The 16323-nt window shown below is 44.6% G+C and overlaps 1 protein-coding gene across 2 annotated transcripts in view; it reads left to right on the plus strand.

The window, feature by feature from the left end:
• Positions 1-16323, plus strand: part of scn2b (sodium channel, voltage-gated, type II, beta) — a 32246-nt gene that overhangs the window by 11654 nt on the left and 4269 nt on the right. For both annotated transcript variants that reach the window (XR_003864752.2, XM_029673079.2), the window contains exons 2-3: positions 11651-11817; positions 15489-15699. Coding sequence is in view for 1 of the 2 variants with exons in the window: in XM_029673079.2 (XP_029528939.1) it covers positions 11651-11817; positions 15489-15699 (378 nt within the window). In the remaining variant the exon portion in view is untranslated. The remainder of the gene's footprint in view (positions 1-11650; positions 11818-15488; positions 15700-16323) is intronic.

The raw sequence follows: 16323 nt of genomic DNA on the forward strand, positions 1-16323 counted from the left end.
AAGCATCCAGAGCTGTCAGTCTGCCCAGCGCCGTCTGAGCTACCAGTCTGCCCAGCACCGCCAGTCTGCCCAGCGCCGCCAGTGCCGCCAGTCTGCCCAGCGCCGCCTGAGCTACCAGTCTGCCCAGCACCGCCAGTCTGCCCAGCATCGCCAGTCTGCCCAGCGCCGCCAGTGCTCCCAGTCTGCCCAGCGCCGCCAGTCTGCCCAGCGCCGCCAGTCTGCCCAGCGCCGCCAGTCTGCCCAGCGCCGTCTGAGCCACCCGTCTGCCCAGCGCCGCCAGTGCCGCCAGTCTGCCCAGCGCCGCCTGAGCTACCAGTCTGCCCAGCGCCGCCAGTCTGCCCAGCGCCACCAGTGCCGCCAGTCTGCCAGGATCAGTTAGATCCGCCAGTGTGCCAGGATCCGCCAGTCAGCCAGGATCCGCCAGAAGTGCCAGTCAGCCAGGATCCGCCAGTCGGCCAGGATCTGCCAGAACCGCTAGTCAGCCAGGATCCACCAGTCAGCCAGGATCCGCCAGGATCCACCAGTCAGCCAGGATCCGCCAGATCCGCCAGTCAGCCAGGATCCGCCAGTCAGCCAGGATCCGCCAGTCAGCCAGGATCCGCCAGTCAGCCAGGATCCGCCAGTCAGCCAGGATCTGTCGGAACCACCAGCCAGCCAGGATCTGGTAGATCCATCAACCTGCCTGAGCTTCCTCTCACTCCCGAGCTTCCTCTCACTCCCGAGCTTCCTCTCAGTCCCGAGCTTCCTCTCAGTCCCGAGCTTCCCCTCAGTCCCGAGCTTCCCCTCAGTCCCGAGCTTCCCCTCAGTCCCGAGCTTCCCCTCAGTCCCGATCTGCTCCTCAATCCAGTGGGTTTCTGGGTGAGGACTACTAGGCCATGGTCGGCGGCGAGGGTGGACTATCCAGGGACGCGAGGAGAGGGGACTAAGACATTAATTGAGTGGGGTCCACGTCCCGCGCTGGAACCGCCACCATGGACAGACGCCCACCCGGACCCTCCCTATTTGTTTTGAGGTGCGTTCGGGAGTCCGCACCTTAGGGGGGGGGGTTCTGTCACGCCCTGGTCTAAGTATTTTGTGTTTTCTTCATGTATTGGGTCAGGCCAGGGTGTGGCATAGAGTTTTTGTATTGTGGTGTGTTTTGTCTTGGGATTTTGGAATGTGTGTATAGTGGGATTGTAGCTTAGTGGGGTGTTCTAGGAGAGTCTATGGCTGTCTGAAGTGGTTCTCAATCAGAGGCAGGTGTTTACCGTTGTCTCTGATTGGGAACCATATTTAGGCAGCCATATTCTTTGGTTGTATTGTGGGTGATTGTCCTGTGTGTCTTGATGTCCTGGTTAGAGGTTAGTAGACACTTGTATAGGCTGTTTTCGGTTTTCGTTTTATAGTGTTAGTGTTTTGTTGTGTGCTACGTTTGTTTATTAAAGATGAATCGCAACAGACACGCTGCAGTTTGGTCCGACTCTCCTTCACCATTAGAAAGCCGTTACAAACATGTATATATTTTTTAAGAATAATCTAATGGGTGACAATATTAGCCTATCACTTGTGAATGATGCCCAGTGTATCGCAAGAAAAAAGTCTGTTTTGTGTTATTTTTTCTAATCATAGTCGCACACCTCATCTAGCCTAGCCCATAGGCCTGTATGCTTTGATAAGGTTTGTATCACAAGTAAAGTGGCCAAATAACTTCTTAAAATTAAGCACGTTAATCCACTTTACAAGGGGTGTAGAGCCTAACTGGCATACATAAACAGGGCGTGAGTTTGGGGATCATTTTCATCATAAAAATGCACCTTTATAATAAAAGCATTAAATGCCTAATCGCATTTGCAGTCACTTTTGATAATGGTGTTTTCCCGCCAATGGAACTTTTGCACTTATAGTCTACTGCCGTGTGTGCATTGTGTGCTTATAATGTGAAAAAAATAGCCTTATAGTTAATCAACATTTTAAGCTAAATGTTCTGATCTGTTGCGTCAGCCACATTTGTCACGTTCTGACTGTAGTTTCTTTATTTTGTCTTTGTGTTAGTTTGGTCAGGGCGTGAGTTGGGGTGGGTAGTCTATGTTCTTTTTTCTTTGTTGTATTCCTGTGTTCAGCCTGGTATGGTTCTCAATCAGAGGCAGCTGTCGATCGTTGTCTCTGATTGAGAATCATACTTAGGTAGGCTTTTCCCACGTGTTTTGTGGGTGATTATTTTCTGTTTAGTGTATGTCACCTTACAGAACTGTTTCATTTCGTTTCATTCTCTTTGTTATTTTGTTTAGTGTTCTGAGTTTAAATAAATATGAACATGGACACTTACCATGCTGCGCATTGGTCCGATATTTCATACTCGTCGTCAGACGACGAAGACAACCTTTACAACATTGCCTTAAAACGTTGTTTTGATGCTAGTGGATGTATTTTGGGATCTATCGCATCCTACTACTGTCCCAGAGTATGTTTATTTATTTCTAGCACATATCATAGGTCAACTTTTTTACAATGGGGGAGAGTAGATTGACATAGGCTAGTGCTTTTGCTGTTCGTTAGGCCTACTCATCTTGTTGGCTGACAAAAAGTAAATGTGGACAGTGCTTCCAATATCTTCAATATGCACCTAGGAATTGGATAAGGACGCACGCAGTTGCGTCCCTGATGTGTCGAGAACCAATCACGTGATGGAGAGCCATGTGAGTGAGAGGTGCTTCGAACCATACAGCACAACGCAGCACTCTGGGCCAAGGGCTCCACGGCCACTGGCCGCAAAAGGCATTGATTTTGTTTAGTGTGCATTAAAGACACACAAAGAGGATGCCACCATGAAATTCAAGGCATTGTCAAAAATTGTGAATGAGAGACTGATGAAGTGTGCACATGCCTTTCAAGCTACTTTTTCAAATCATCATTAGATTCGCATTATTATCCAGGCTGTGTTACATCCGGCCGTGATTGGGAGTCCCATAGGGCGGCGCACAATTGGCCCAGCGTTGTCCAGGTTTGGCCGGGGCAGGCCGTCATTGTAAATAAGAATTTGTTATTAACTGACTTGCATAGTTAAAGGTTAAATAAATGTTTTAAAAAAATGCTCAATATGTTTATGTTAATTGACTATAAATTCCATTGAGACCGACAGTTATTTACTTGACAATCACCAGCTGACAAAATGTTATGACCCCCACAACCCTAGTCTTTACCTTCTCTTTTACAATGACCTTGAGCCTCAGAAAAAAAAACTGAAAGACAGAGAGAGGAGGGAGATATCGGGTGTGCTGAGGGAGGGAGAGGAGAGTAAGGGAGAGTAAAGAAGGACGGAGGGAGGGAGGTACACTGCAGTATTTCCTTTGAAATAGCGGATCGAGTGGTGCAGAAAAAGCTTTGGCTCATATGTTGTTGTTTAAAATCATTTTCAGACTTGCCTTATAGGATGAGAGAGATTCTGAATGCTACACATATTGTACTAGTATAGTTCAGTACATGTGTTTATAGGCCTATAGTTCGAGACAATGATCTTAGCATCAGACATATTCTTAACTCCCAGTAACATGTACAGATAGCATACATGTACACTTGCTCAAGATAGAGTTGGACTATTTTTCGCATATTACCAGAGATTACAGTAGCTTCAGCAGTGTAGAAACGGGGAAAAAGTAGCTCAAGGCAATGTTCATGTGTGATAAACGTCGACTCATCATGCGTGGTCGCTACTGATGTGATGTAACATTCCCAACCAAAGCCTCTTGCACAAAAGATAGAGGGGACTTTCATTGGACTCCCCCTGCAGAACCAGATGCTACTCAGGTTAGGTTAGTTAGTCTCTTAGTATTGGCAGCGAGCCACAGTAGCTACCAATTGCTTCCCATTACATTGGAGATGTAGACTTTGATTGTCATTAAGACATTTCAGATGAATAAGTGTGAATGGGATTAGCTGATTGTGTATGTTTATTACAGGATGTGATAGACATACTGTCAAGTAACCCCCTCCTCAGTGTGGGAATGTACTCACCCTACAGATGCACTAGATACAGTACAGATGTAGGGTCTTAATTTGATCACTCTTTTGTTGCTGAGAATTTCCTGCACGTCAGGAAATACAAACTTGTAATGTGTTCAAGGTTTAAAAAGGCTTCTAAAGTTTGTAATTTCCTCTTTAAAATGTTGGCCTTGATTCTTCTGTTGCTGCAGGATAACCTTTCTGCTGTAGCAAACTAGTTCAAATTAAGATCCTACATCTGTATATAGATAAATGGGAATAGGCATAGGCTGTGAAGACATTGACATAGCATCAGAAAAGAATAGTGCGCATGGCTGAGTGCGTGCGTGTGTGTGTGTGTGTGTGTGTGTGTGTGTGTGTGTGACATACAGGGTGTGCATATGTTTGCCAATGTGTAGCTATAGGTCTATATGTGAGCACACATATGTGTGTGTGTGGGGGGGATGCGTCATGCTTGTATGTATATTGTGGGATGTCAGCCTATTTGTCCCTACCTCCCTCCCTCCCTCCTCTCTAAGCAGGTGCTGTAATGCGGTACTTTCAGATGACACCTGATTCAGAGAGAGGAAGGGAGGGGAGGGAGGGAGGAGAGGAGAGGGAGGAAGTGAGTGATCTGAAGGACTCTAACTGCACCACTACAGCACACAAACAGAGAGAGAGAGAACGAGAGAGGGAGATATAAGGGTATGATTAGAGGGTCTAGCCGCTGCAGAGACCCGGTACGATGAAGAGTGATTGCAGCAGCAGGAGGAGCTTGTAACACAAAACTCGGCAGACTGGTGCAGAGCCGAGCAAACGCACCCGTCCCACCCCGGCCATCACGCACGTGCTTGTACTCACTAACTGCCACACTCAGACCAATACACACACACATCCCACTGAGGCACTCACACACAGGGCCGTCGTTTAAGGGCGGGTCTTAGGGGGCGTGTCCCATCCTCCTTGCCCATCCAAATAAAACATTGAAATATCGATCATTTATTTGATCGAGACGTGCGCTGAGAGAAAAATGCATCAATTTCAGATTAAGCATCCGAGCGAACAAAACACTGCCACTCTGTCTCAGTGTGTGTAGACCATGTATCTGATGCTGTCTGGAAAGAAATAGTATGACCTGCCATACTGTTTTGGTCCAGACAGCATCAGATACATGGGCTACATATAGTGAGACAGAGGGGCGCTGCTTCGCTCATTCCGATTCTTTATCCGGTGGAGATTCAGCAGAGAGGAAGAGGTGAAGCGCCAAAAGCTGTCCAGAGTAAGCTCAATGCATTTCTATGCGCATAATATGTAGACCTAAGCTTGTCGCCTGCCTTACCGCCTTTGGGACAACGACTCCCATGCTTAGGGGGGAGACATGAGCATCTTGTCATTATATATTAATCTCTGGTTTCAGCCTCTTGAGAATTGGAAAGGAATATTTGGCGGGTGCACAGTGCACTGTTAGGATAATGGCTTCCCTTAAAATAAAATGTATGTTTTGCAAAATTACATATTTACTCCTGTCTAAATAAAAGCATTCAAAGTACTTCACCAGACTTAGCCACAGAGGATCATTAGCTTCTTTGATAAAAAATAACTGTGGATTGTTTTAAATGACAAATGTGTACGCCTATGACTATTTGGGAAGCCCGCAATTTGGGAAGTGGGCGTATCAATAGGTCTAGCTGATTGAGTTGCGGCAGTCAGTGAAAAGCACCTAAAACGTGTGAAGATAATGTGTCTTGAGAATAATTTAAAATGTTGCAACCAGAAGAAGGGGAGGGGTGTGCAGGAAATATATGGCTCGTCTCTCTCCAGAATGCATGCACTCAACTCTCCAGAATGCGCTCAGTTGTCTCCTGCCTATTCTTGCGCATTCATTGATACATTTTGTGAATTCTTTGCCCTTTGATTGTTTCTTTTCTATCAATTTCCCATGACATACTGTACAGTTGTGGCCAAAAGTTTTGAGAATGACACAAATATAATTTTCACAAAGTCTGCTGCCTCAGTTTGTATGATGGCAATTTGCATATACTCCAGAATGTTATGAAGAGTGATCAGATGAATTGCAATTAATTGCAAAGTTCCTCTTTGCCATACAAATTAACTGAATCCCCCAAAAAACATTTCCACTGCATTTCAGCCCTGCCACAAAAGGACCAGCTGACATCATGTCAGTGATTCTCTCGTTAACACAGGTGTGAGTGTTGATGAGGACAAGGCTGGAGATCACTCTTTCATGCTGATTGAGTTTGAATAACAGACTGGAAGCTTCAAAAGGAGAGTGGTGCTTGGAATCATTGTTCCTCCTCTGTCAACCATGGTTACCTGCAAGGAAACACGTGGCGTCATCATTGCTTTGCACAAAAAGTGCTTCACAGGCAAGGATATTGCTGCCAGTAAGAAATCAACCATTTATCGGATCATCAAGAACTTCAAGGAGAGCGGTTCAATTGTTGTGAAGAAGGCTTCAGGGTGCCCAAGAAAGTCCAGCAAGTGCCAGGACCGTCTCCTAAAGTTGATTCAGCTGCGGGATCAGGGCACCACCAGTACAGAGCTTGCTCAGGAATGGCAACAGTGAGTGTATCTGCATGCACAGTGAGGCAAATACTTTTGGAGGATGGCCTGGTGTCAAGAAGGGCAGTAAAATAAGCCACTTCTCTCCAGGAAAAGCATCAGGGGCAGACTATTCTGCAAAAGGCACAGGACTGCTGAGGACTGGGTTAAAGTAATTTTCTCTGATGAATACCCTTTCCGATTGTTTGGGGCATCCGGCATCCAAAAACTTTTCCGGAGAAGACAAGGTGAGCGCTACCATCAGTCCTGTGTCATGCCAACAGTAAAGCATCCTGAGACCATTCATGTGTTGGGTTGCTTCTCAGCCAAGGGAGTGGGCTCACTCACAATTTTGCCTAAGAACACGGCCATGAATAAAGAATAGTTCCAACACATCCACCGAGAGCAACTTCTCCCAACCATCCAGGAACAGTTTGGTGACGAACAATGCCTTTTTCCATCATGATGGAGCACCTTGCCATAAGGCAAAAATGATAACTAAGTTGCTTGCGGAAAAAAACATCGTTATTTTGGGTCCATGGCCAGGAAACTCCCCAGACCACAATCCCATTGAGAACTTGTGGTCAATCATCAAGAGGCGAGTGGACAAACAAAAACCCACAAATTCTGATTAAAAACCCACATTGATTATGCAAGAATGGGCTGCCATCAGTCAGGATCTGTCCCAGAAGTTAATTGACAGCAGTTAAATGACGGCATGCCAGGGCGGATTGCAGAGGTCTTGAAGGGTCAACACTGCAAATATTGACTCTTTGCATCAACTTCATGTAATTTTCAATAAAAGCCTTTGACACTTGTGAAATGCTTGTAATTATACTTCAGTATTCCATAGTAACATCTGACAAAAATATCTCAAGACACTGAAGCAGCAAACTTGGTGAAAATTTATATTTGTGTCCTTCTCAAAACTTTTGGCCACGACTGTATGTCACAAGTAGGCCAACAAATGTAATGTTAATCCCCCGTCATTTGATTACAAGCATTTCTATTAATGCATGTATTAGTTACAGTAACTTACCTGGCCTGCTGCATTCTGATTGTCTTAACTCACCATTTCCACCACGAATAAGCTGATCTTCTCAGTAATTCTTTCTTCACCCCACGGCGTTATAAACTAAGTCAGTTTTTTACATTTATTATTTAACATCCATTGTGAATGATACTTCCTCAGTATTTGAAACATCTTTCCAACGCGACTGTCGTTGATCACCAGGCCTCGGTGTGAAAGAGCAAAATATGATCATGATCTGATGATACAGTGGAAACTTCATAAAAACTGCTGTCTGTCCCAAGCTCCTTGGCGCGGGAAATAGGCTATGGCCTGAAATAGGCTTGTTGATACAATGTTACAAGTTCGTAGCCGGACCCAGTTGATGATTTTATACAATGTTACACGTCACTAGCAATAACTCAAGTCAAAGGAAGGCGTAGTAGAGAGATGAATGTGATTGAAACAACCAGCATTTTCAGCCTGGATATTTTCTATTCATTTTATTTGGTAGGCTGTCCTATGTATTTTCTTTTAGTCGACGGTGGATGTTATAGGCCTACTGCTGCATTGGCCTATAGGCTATCTCTGAGTTCTATGCCCTCGTTTCTTTAGCCGCCAATGGACCACAGTGTATCAATGTGTCCATGTGGCAGAGACTGGTGCTCTCGCCTTGTATTTGTATTTATTATGGATCTCCATTATCTGCTGCCAATACTTCTCACAAATACAAGTAGTGATGAAGACTATCTCTCCTCCACTTTGAGCCAGGAGAGATTGACCTGCATATTATTAATGATAGCTCTCTGTGTATTTCTAAGGGCCAGCCGTGCTGCCCTGTTCTGAGCCAATTGCAATTTTCCTAAGTCTCCTGACCACAGGATTGAACAGTAGTCCAGGTGTGACAAAACTAGTCCTGTAGGACCTGCCTTGTTGATAGTGTTGTTAAGAAGGCAGAGCAACGCTTTATTATGGACAGACTTCTCCCCATCTCAGCTACTGTTGTGTCAATATGTTTTGACCATGACAGTTTACAATCCAGGGTTACTCTAAGTAGTTTAGTCGCCTCAACTTGCTCAATTTCCACATGATTCATTACGAGATTTGGTTGAGGTTTAGGGTTTAGGGTTATTTGTCCGATGGCATCATCGGACAAGTAACTGGAGCTCTTTGTTAAGTGTTGCAGTCATTTCAGTCGCTGTCGCAGCTGGCGTGTACAGTGTTGAGTCAGTAGTGTTCCTCAGTATTTGAAAAATCTTTCCAACACAAGCGTGTGCACAAATAGGAGGTCCAGAACATGCCCACCTATGGATGTCAAAGGCCCATCCAACTGATTTGTGCCGGCCCTGCACACACACACACAGCACACACAAACACAAACGCACACACACATACACACACAAACAGATAATACTGTGCAACGTCTTCATACGCAGATCACAGACACAACACTATAGGCACGCACAGGTATACAGCACAGTTCTGCCTCAGTGCCTCAATGAGTTACACATTCAGGAGATCCAGTCAGACTCCTTTTTCTGACGCTTTAGCCCGTTCCCGTGGATAAGCCATCGCCGCAATAACCGTCAATCTCCAAACAACGATTACCGTCACAAATATGAGTGGAATGATTACGGGGCAGAATTACCGGGTTGAATTCCTCTGTGACTACAGCTGAACCACCGCTTCAAACGCTCTGGCTATTCAAAGTGCTGTCTAAGCATTTGTTCGCATGCAGCTCCTTCAGTATGGTTCAGGGCACCTGCAGAGGGGGAAGTGCTGTACAGGGTGTGTCTAGAGCTGCGTTAAGAGCAACCGGTGCAGGAGTGAGTCACTGCGAGATGTTACTACAGTACGGTTTTATCTACGTACTATTGTACGGTCACCTTCTGCTGATGGTGGTTGCTTTACAGAGGACTTCACTGACCCAGAAACAAATGACCTTTGAAATAGATAGCAGTTTGTTTAAGTGGCGATCTCCGTACATATGTGTGTAATCAGAATGATCTTTCTTGTGAATGAACTCACTACTTTTTATTTATTTTTATTTTTTTATTTCACCTTTATTTAACCAGGTAGGCTAGTTGAGAACAAGTTCTCATTTACAACTGCGACCTGGCCAAGAGAAAGCATAGCAGTGTGAACAGACAACAACAGAGTTACACATGGAGTAAACAATAAACAAGTCAATAAGAAAAAAAAGAGTCTATATACATTGTGTGCAAAAGGCATGAGGAGGTAGCCGAATAATTACAATTTTGCAGATTAACACTGGAGTGATAAATGATCAGATGGTCATGTGCAGGTAGAGATACTGGTGTGCAAAAGAGCAGAAAAGTACATAAATAAAAACAGTATGGGGATGAGGTAGGTAAATTGGGTGGGCTATTTACCGATGGACTATGTACAGCTGCAGCGATCAGTTAGTTGCTCAGATAGCAGATGTTTAAAGTTGGTGAGGGAGATAAAAGTATCCAACTTCAGCGATTTTTGCAATTCGTTCCAGTCACAGCCAGCGGAGAACTGGAAGGAAAGGCGGCCAAATGAGGTGTTTGCTTTAGGGATGATCAGTGAGATACACCTGCTGGAGCGCGTGCTACGGGTGGGTGTTGTTATCGTGACCAGTGAACTGAGATAAGGCGGAGCTTTACCTAGCATGGACTTGTAGATGACCTGGAGCCAGTGGGTCTGGTGACGAATATGTAGCGAGGGCCAGCCGACTAGAGCATACAGGTCGCAGTGGTGGGTGGTATAAGGTACTTTAGTAACAAAACGGATGGCACTGTGATAAACTGCATCCAGTTTGCTGAGTAGAGTATTGGAAGCTATTTTGTAGATGACATCGCCAAAGTCGAGGATCGGTAAGATAGTCAGTTTTACTAGGGTAAGTTTGGCAGCGTGAGTGAAGGAGGCTTTGTTGTGGAATAGAAAGCCGACTCTAGATTTGATTTTGGATTGGAGATGTTTGATATAAGTCTGGAAGGAGAGTTTACAGTCTAGCCAGACACCTAGGTACTTATAGATGTCCACATATTCTAGGTCGGAACCATCCAGGCTGGTGATGCTAGTCGGGCGTGCGGGTGCAGGCAGCGAACAGTTGAAAAGCATGCATTTGGTTTTTACTAGCGTTTAAGAGCAGTTGGAGGCCACGTAAGGAGTGTTGTATGGCATTGAAGCTCGTTTGGAGGTTAGATAGCACATTGTCCAAGGAAGGGCCAGAAGTATACAGAATGGTGTCGTCTGCGTAGAGGTGGATCAGGGAATCGCCAGCAGCAAGAGCAACATCATTGATATATACAGAGAAAAGAGTCGGCCCGAGAATTGAACCCTGTGGCACCCCCATAGAGACTGCCAGAGGACCGGACAACATGCCCCCCGATTTGACACACTGAACTCTGTCTGCAAAGTAGTAGGTGAACCAGGCAAGGCAGTCATTAAAAAAACTGAGGCTACTGAGTCTGCCGATAAGAATATGGTGATTGACAGAGTCGAAAGCCTTGGCCAGGTCGATGAAGATGGCTGCACAGTACTGTCTTTAATCGATGGCGGTTATGATATCGTTTAGTACCTTGAGCGTGGCTGAGGTGCACCCATGACCGGCTCGGAAACCAGATTGCACAGCGGAGAAGTTACGGTGGGATTCGAGATGGTCAGTGATCTGTTTGTTGACTTGGCTTTCGAAGACCTTAGATAGGCAGGGCAGGATGGATATAGGTCTGTAGCAGTTTGACTGCGGAAGCTTTCCAATCCTTGGGGATCTCAGACGATATGAAAGAGAGGTTGAACAGGCTGGTAATAGGGGTTGCGACAATGGCAGTGGATAGTTTCAGAAATAGAGGGTCCGGATTGTCAAGCCCAGCTGATTTGTACGGGTCAATGTTTTGCAGCTCTTTCAGAACATCTGCTATCTGGATTTGGGTAAAGGAGAAGCTGGGGAGGCTTGGGCGAGTTGGAGTAGCCAGGAGGAAGGCATGGCCAGCCGTTGAGAAATGCTTGTTGAAGTTTTCGATTATCATGGATTATCACTTCCTGTCGAACAGTATGCAACAATACCCATACTTCCATGTGTAGCACATCTATGTTTCTTGACCAATCCCCTCCATCCATCCCTCCCTCTCCTAGCCTGCCCTGTGTCCAGTATGGATGTCCTGGTCCATAACCAGATCAACGTCCTAAACGGCACCATGGTGAGGATCCAGTGCATATTCACTTCCTGCTACAAGATGGACGTCAACAAGTTTGCCATGAACTGGACCTACCAGGAGAACACCAACGAGACTGAGGAGATGGTGAGAGACCAGACCGTGTGTCTGCCCTTGTCTTGTGTCAATGTCAGGCCGATGCACAGTGTCCATTTTAGGACACCCTCAGCCTCAGATTGACTCAAGTAAGGTGAGGACTGACTCAAGGAAGGGTAAGGTGTAAGGCTAAAATGGACACCATACTCCTGACTCTGCCATGATATACAGTAAGATTCATCTTGTTTCTTCATTTGCATACTCCATCCTCAGCTTTCCTGTCAACTCTCTCTCCTCTCTCTTTCTGCTTTTTTAATGCCATGCTTTCTCCATCTATTTCGATGTGTTTCATTTCATTTGATTTATTTAGCCAGGAAAGTCTACAGATGTAGGATCTTAATTTGACCAGTATTGTCATAGCAAAATAATCCTGCCGCAACAGGATTTTAACGTTTAGTCCATAATGTTGCTTGATCAGTGGTTAGACTATGAGCCGAACAAATATAGTTTACATGAAAAGTGCAATACTGTTAATATAACTAACTGTGTGTTGGTGCGGGTTTCGGTCACAGTACCAGTCAAAAGTTTGAACACACCTACTCATTCAAGGGTTTTTCTTCATTTTTACTATTTTCTACGTTGTAGGATAATAGTGAATACATCAAAACTATGAAATAACACATCATGTAGTAACCAAAAAAGTGTTAAACAAATGAAAATATATTTTATATTTGAGATTCTTCAAAGTAGCCACCCTTTACCTTGATAACAGCTTTACAGACTATTGGCATTCTCTCAACCAGCTTCAACTGGAATGCTTTTCCAACAGTCTTGAAGGAGTTCCCACATACAGTGGTGCAAAAAAAGTATTTAGTCAGCCACCAATTGTGCAAGTTCTCCCACTTAAAAATATGAGAGAGGACTGTAATTTTCATCATAGGTACACTTCAACTATGACAGACAAAATTAGAAAACAAATCCAGAAAATCACATTGTAGGATTTTTAATTAACTTATTTGCAAATTATGGTGGAAAATAAGTATTTGGTCAATAACAAAAGTTTATCTCAATACTTTGTTATATACCCTTTGTTGGTAATGACAGAGGTCAAACGTTTTCTGTAAGTCTTCACAAGGTTTTCACACACTGTTGCTGGTATTTTGGCCCATTCCTCCATGCAGATCTCCTCTAGAGCAGTGATGTTTTGGGGCTGTTGCTGGGCAACATGGACTTTCAACTCCCTCCAAAGATTTTCTATGGATTTGAGATCTGGAGACTGACTAGGCCACTCCAGGACCTTGAAATGCTTCTTACGAAGCCACTCCTTCGTTGCCCGGGCGGTGTGTTTGGGATATTGTCATGCTGAAAGACCCAGCCACGTTTCATCTTCAATGCCCTTGCTGATGGAAGGAGGTTTTAACTCAAAATCTCACGATACATGGCCCCATTTATTCTTTCCTTTACACGGATCAGTCGTCCTGGTCCCTTTGCAGAAAAACAGCCCCAAAGCATGATGTTTCCACCCCCATGCTTCACAGTAGGTATGGTGTTCTTTGGATGTAATTCAGCATTCTTTGTCCTCCAAACACGACGAGATGAGTTTTTACCAAAAATTATATTTTGGTTTCATCTGATCATATGACATTCTCCCAATCTTCTTCTGGATCATCCAAATGCTCTCTAGCAAACTTCAGACGGGCCTGGACATGTACTGGCTTAAGCAGGGGGACACGTCTGGCACTGCAGGATTTGAGTCCCTGGCGGCGTAGTGTGTTACTAATGGTAGGCTTTGTTACTTTGGTCCCAGCTCTCTGCCGGTCATTCACTAGGTCCCCCCGTGTGGTTCTGTGATTTTTGGTGAGATCTTGCGTGGAGCCCCAGATCAAGGGAGATTATCAGTGGTCTTGTATGTCTTCCATTTCCTAATAATTGCTCCCACAGTTGATTTCTTCAAACCAAGCTGCTTACCTATTGCAGATTCAGTCTTCCCAGCCTGGTACAGGTCTACAATTTTGTTTCGGGTGTCCTTTGACAGCTCTTTGGTCTTGGCCATAGTGGAGTTTGGAGTGTGACTGTTTGAGGTTGTGGACATGTGTCTTTTATACTGATAACAAGTTCAAACAGGTGCCATTAATACAGGTAACGAGTGGAGGACAGAGGAGCCTCTTAAAGAAGAAGTTACAGGTCTGTGAGAGCCAGAAATCTTGCTTGTTTGTAGGTGACCAAATACTTATCTTCCACCATAATTTGCAAATAAATTCATATTGTTTTGTCTGTCATAGTTGAAGTGTACCTATGATGAAAATTACAGGCCTCTCTCATCTTTTTAAGTGGGAGAACTTACACAATTGGTGGCTGACTAAATACTTTTTTGCCCCACTGTATGTGAGCACTTGTTGCACAGCTGCTTTTCCTTCACTCTGTGGTCCAACTCATCCCAAACCATCTCAATTGGGTTGAGGTCGGGTGATTGTGGGGGCCAGGTCATCTCATGCAGCCCTCCATCACTCTCCTTCTTAGTCATATAGCCCTTACACAGCCTGGAGGTATGTTGGGTAATTGTCCTGTTGAAAAACAAAGGATAGTCCCACTTAGCGCAAACCAGATGGTATGGCGTATCGCTGCAGAATGCTGTGGTAACCATGCTGGTTAAGTGTGCCTTGAATTCTAAATAAATCACAGACAGCGTCACCAGCAAAGCACCCCCACACCATCACACCTCCTCCTCCATGCTTCACAGTGGGAATCACATATGCGGAGGTCATCTGTTCACCTACTCTGCGTCTCACAAAGACATAGCAGTTGGAACCAAAAATCTAACATTTGGACTCATCAGACCAAAGGACAGATTTCCACCGGTCTAATGTTCATTGCTCGTGTTTCTTGGCCCAAGCAAGTCTCTACTTCACACTTGTGTCCTTTAGTAGTGGTTTCTTTGCAGCAATTTGACCATGAAGGCCTGATTCACACAGTCTCCTCTGAACAGTTGATGTTGAGATGTGTCTGTTACTCTGTGAAGCTTTTATTTGGGCTGCAATCTGAGGTGCAGTTAACTCTAATGAACGTATCCTCTGGAGCAGAGGTCTTCCTTTCCTGTGGCGGTCCTCATGAGAGCCAGTTTCATCATAGCGCATGATGGTTTTTGCAACTGCACTTGAAGAAACTTTCAAAGTTTCCGGATTGACTCACCTTCATGTTTTAAAGTTGATAGGCTCAAACCCATTAAGAAGGAAAGAAATTCAAAAAATTTACATTTAACAAGGCATACGTGTTAATTGAAATGCATTCCTGATGACTACCTCATGAAGCTGGTTGAGAGAATGCCAAGCGTGTGCAACGCTGTCATCAAGGCAAAAGGTGGCTACTTCGAAGAATTTCAAATTTAATATATACTTAGATTTTTTTTAACACTTTTTTGCTTCCAACATGATTCCATATGTGTTATTTCATAGTTTTGATGTCTTCACTATTAATCTACAATGTAGACAATAGTCACAATAAAGCAAAACCCTGGAATGTGTCCATGTTTTTGACACAAAGCTCGTCTGCATTTCCTGCAGTGCAGGAAAATTCTCAGCAACAAAAGAGTGATCAAATTAAGGTCCTACATCTGTACTCAGTAACAATTGCCACTGTTTTCCAGGGAGTCCTGGGTTAAATAAAAACAACATGTTTTCTGTCTATCTTTCTACTAATCCCCCTCTGCTTCCTCTCTCTTCCAGTTCATGACCTATAAGAAGGGGATGATGCCCCTGCGGACAGACCGGTTCAGTGACCGAGTGCAGTTTGTGGGTAACCTGGAAAAGAACGACTTGTCCATCACCCTCTCTGATGTCCAGCTGTCGGACGAGGGCGTCTATAACTGCTACGTCCGTAACCCCCCCGACCGCATCCAGGGCCACGGAATCATCAACATGTTTGTCGTCACAGAATGTAAGGGCAGGGGGAAAGGCCGGGAGCAAGCAATAGCAGGGACAGGGGGCAAGTTACTGAGCAGTCTCTTCGCGAGCCTGAAAATAGTTGATCTCAGTGATTGATCGGTGGCATTCAGCGGTCATAAATGTAAGCCTTGTATGCTTTGAAGATCTACGAACATTGTGATTTCGTCAGACCGCATAGGCAGCAGCTCTATAGAGATGAGGTGGTAACTTGGAGTATAATAATAAAGTAAAGTAATGTGAGTAAATGATGGTTAATAAGTGAAAAGCAGTAATGGGCGGTCACTAACATCATAGGATTTTTATTGGCCGTTTTATTCTGTGTTGTTAGAGCATTCAACCCACATAAAGCATTGTGTAGTTATTGTTTTAAAAAAAAGAAAGTTGAAACCGAAAACCGGGATAATTATTTTTATAATAAAGCTTAATCCGAACCGACCTCAAAAAGCACTGATTGCTCAGCACTAATCTGTGGTCAACTGGTCCATCCATCCACCCTTTCCAGCTCATCTCTGGCCTTGTGTGCTAGCATGTCATTAATAAATGTACCCTGGTCTTGACATTCATTCATCCATACATCAATCCATTCACTCACCAATCCATCCCTCTATCCTTCAGT

Source organism: Oncorhynchus nerka, linkage group LG11 (genome assembly GCF_034236695.1).
Source record: "Oncorhynchus nerka isolate Pitt River linkage group LG11, Oner_Uvic_2.0, whole genome shotgun sequence".
In the NCBI taxonomy this organism is placed as follows: domain Eukaryota; kingdom Metazoa; phylum Chordata; class Actinopteri; order Salmoniformes; family Salmonidae; genus Oncorhynchus; species Oncorhynchus nerka.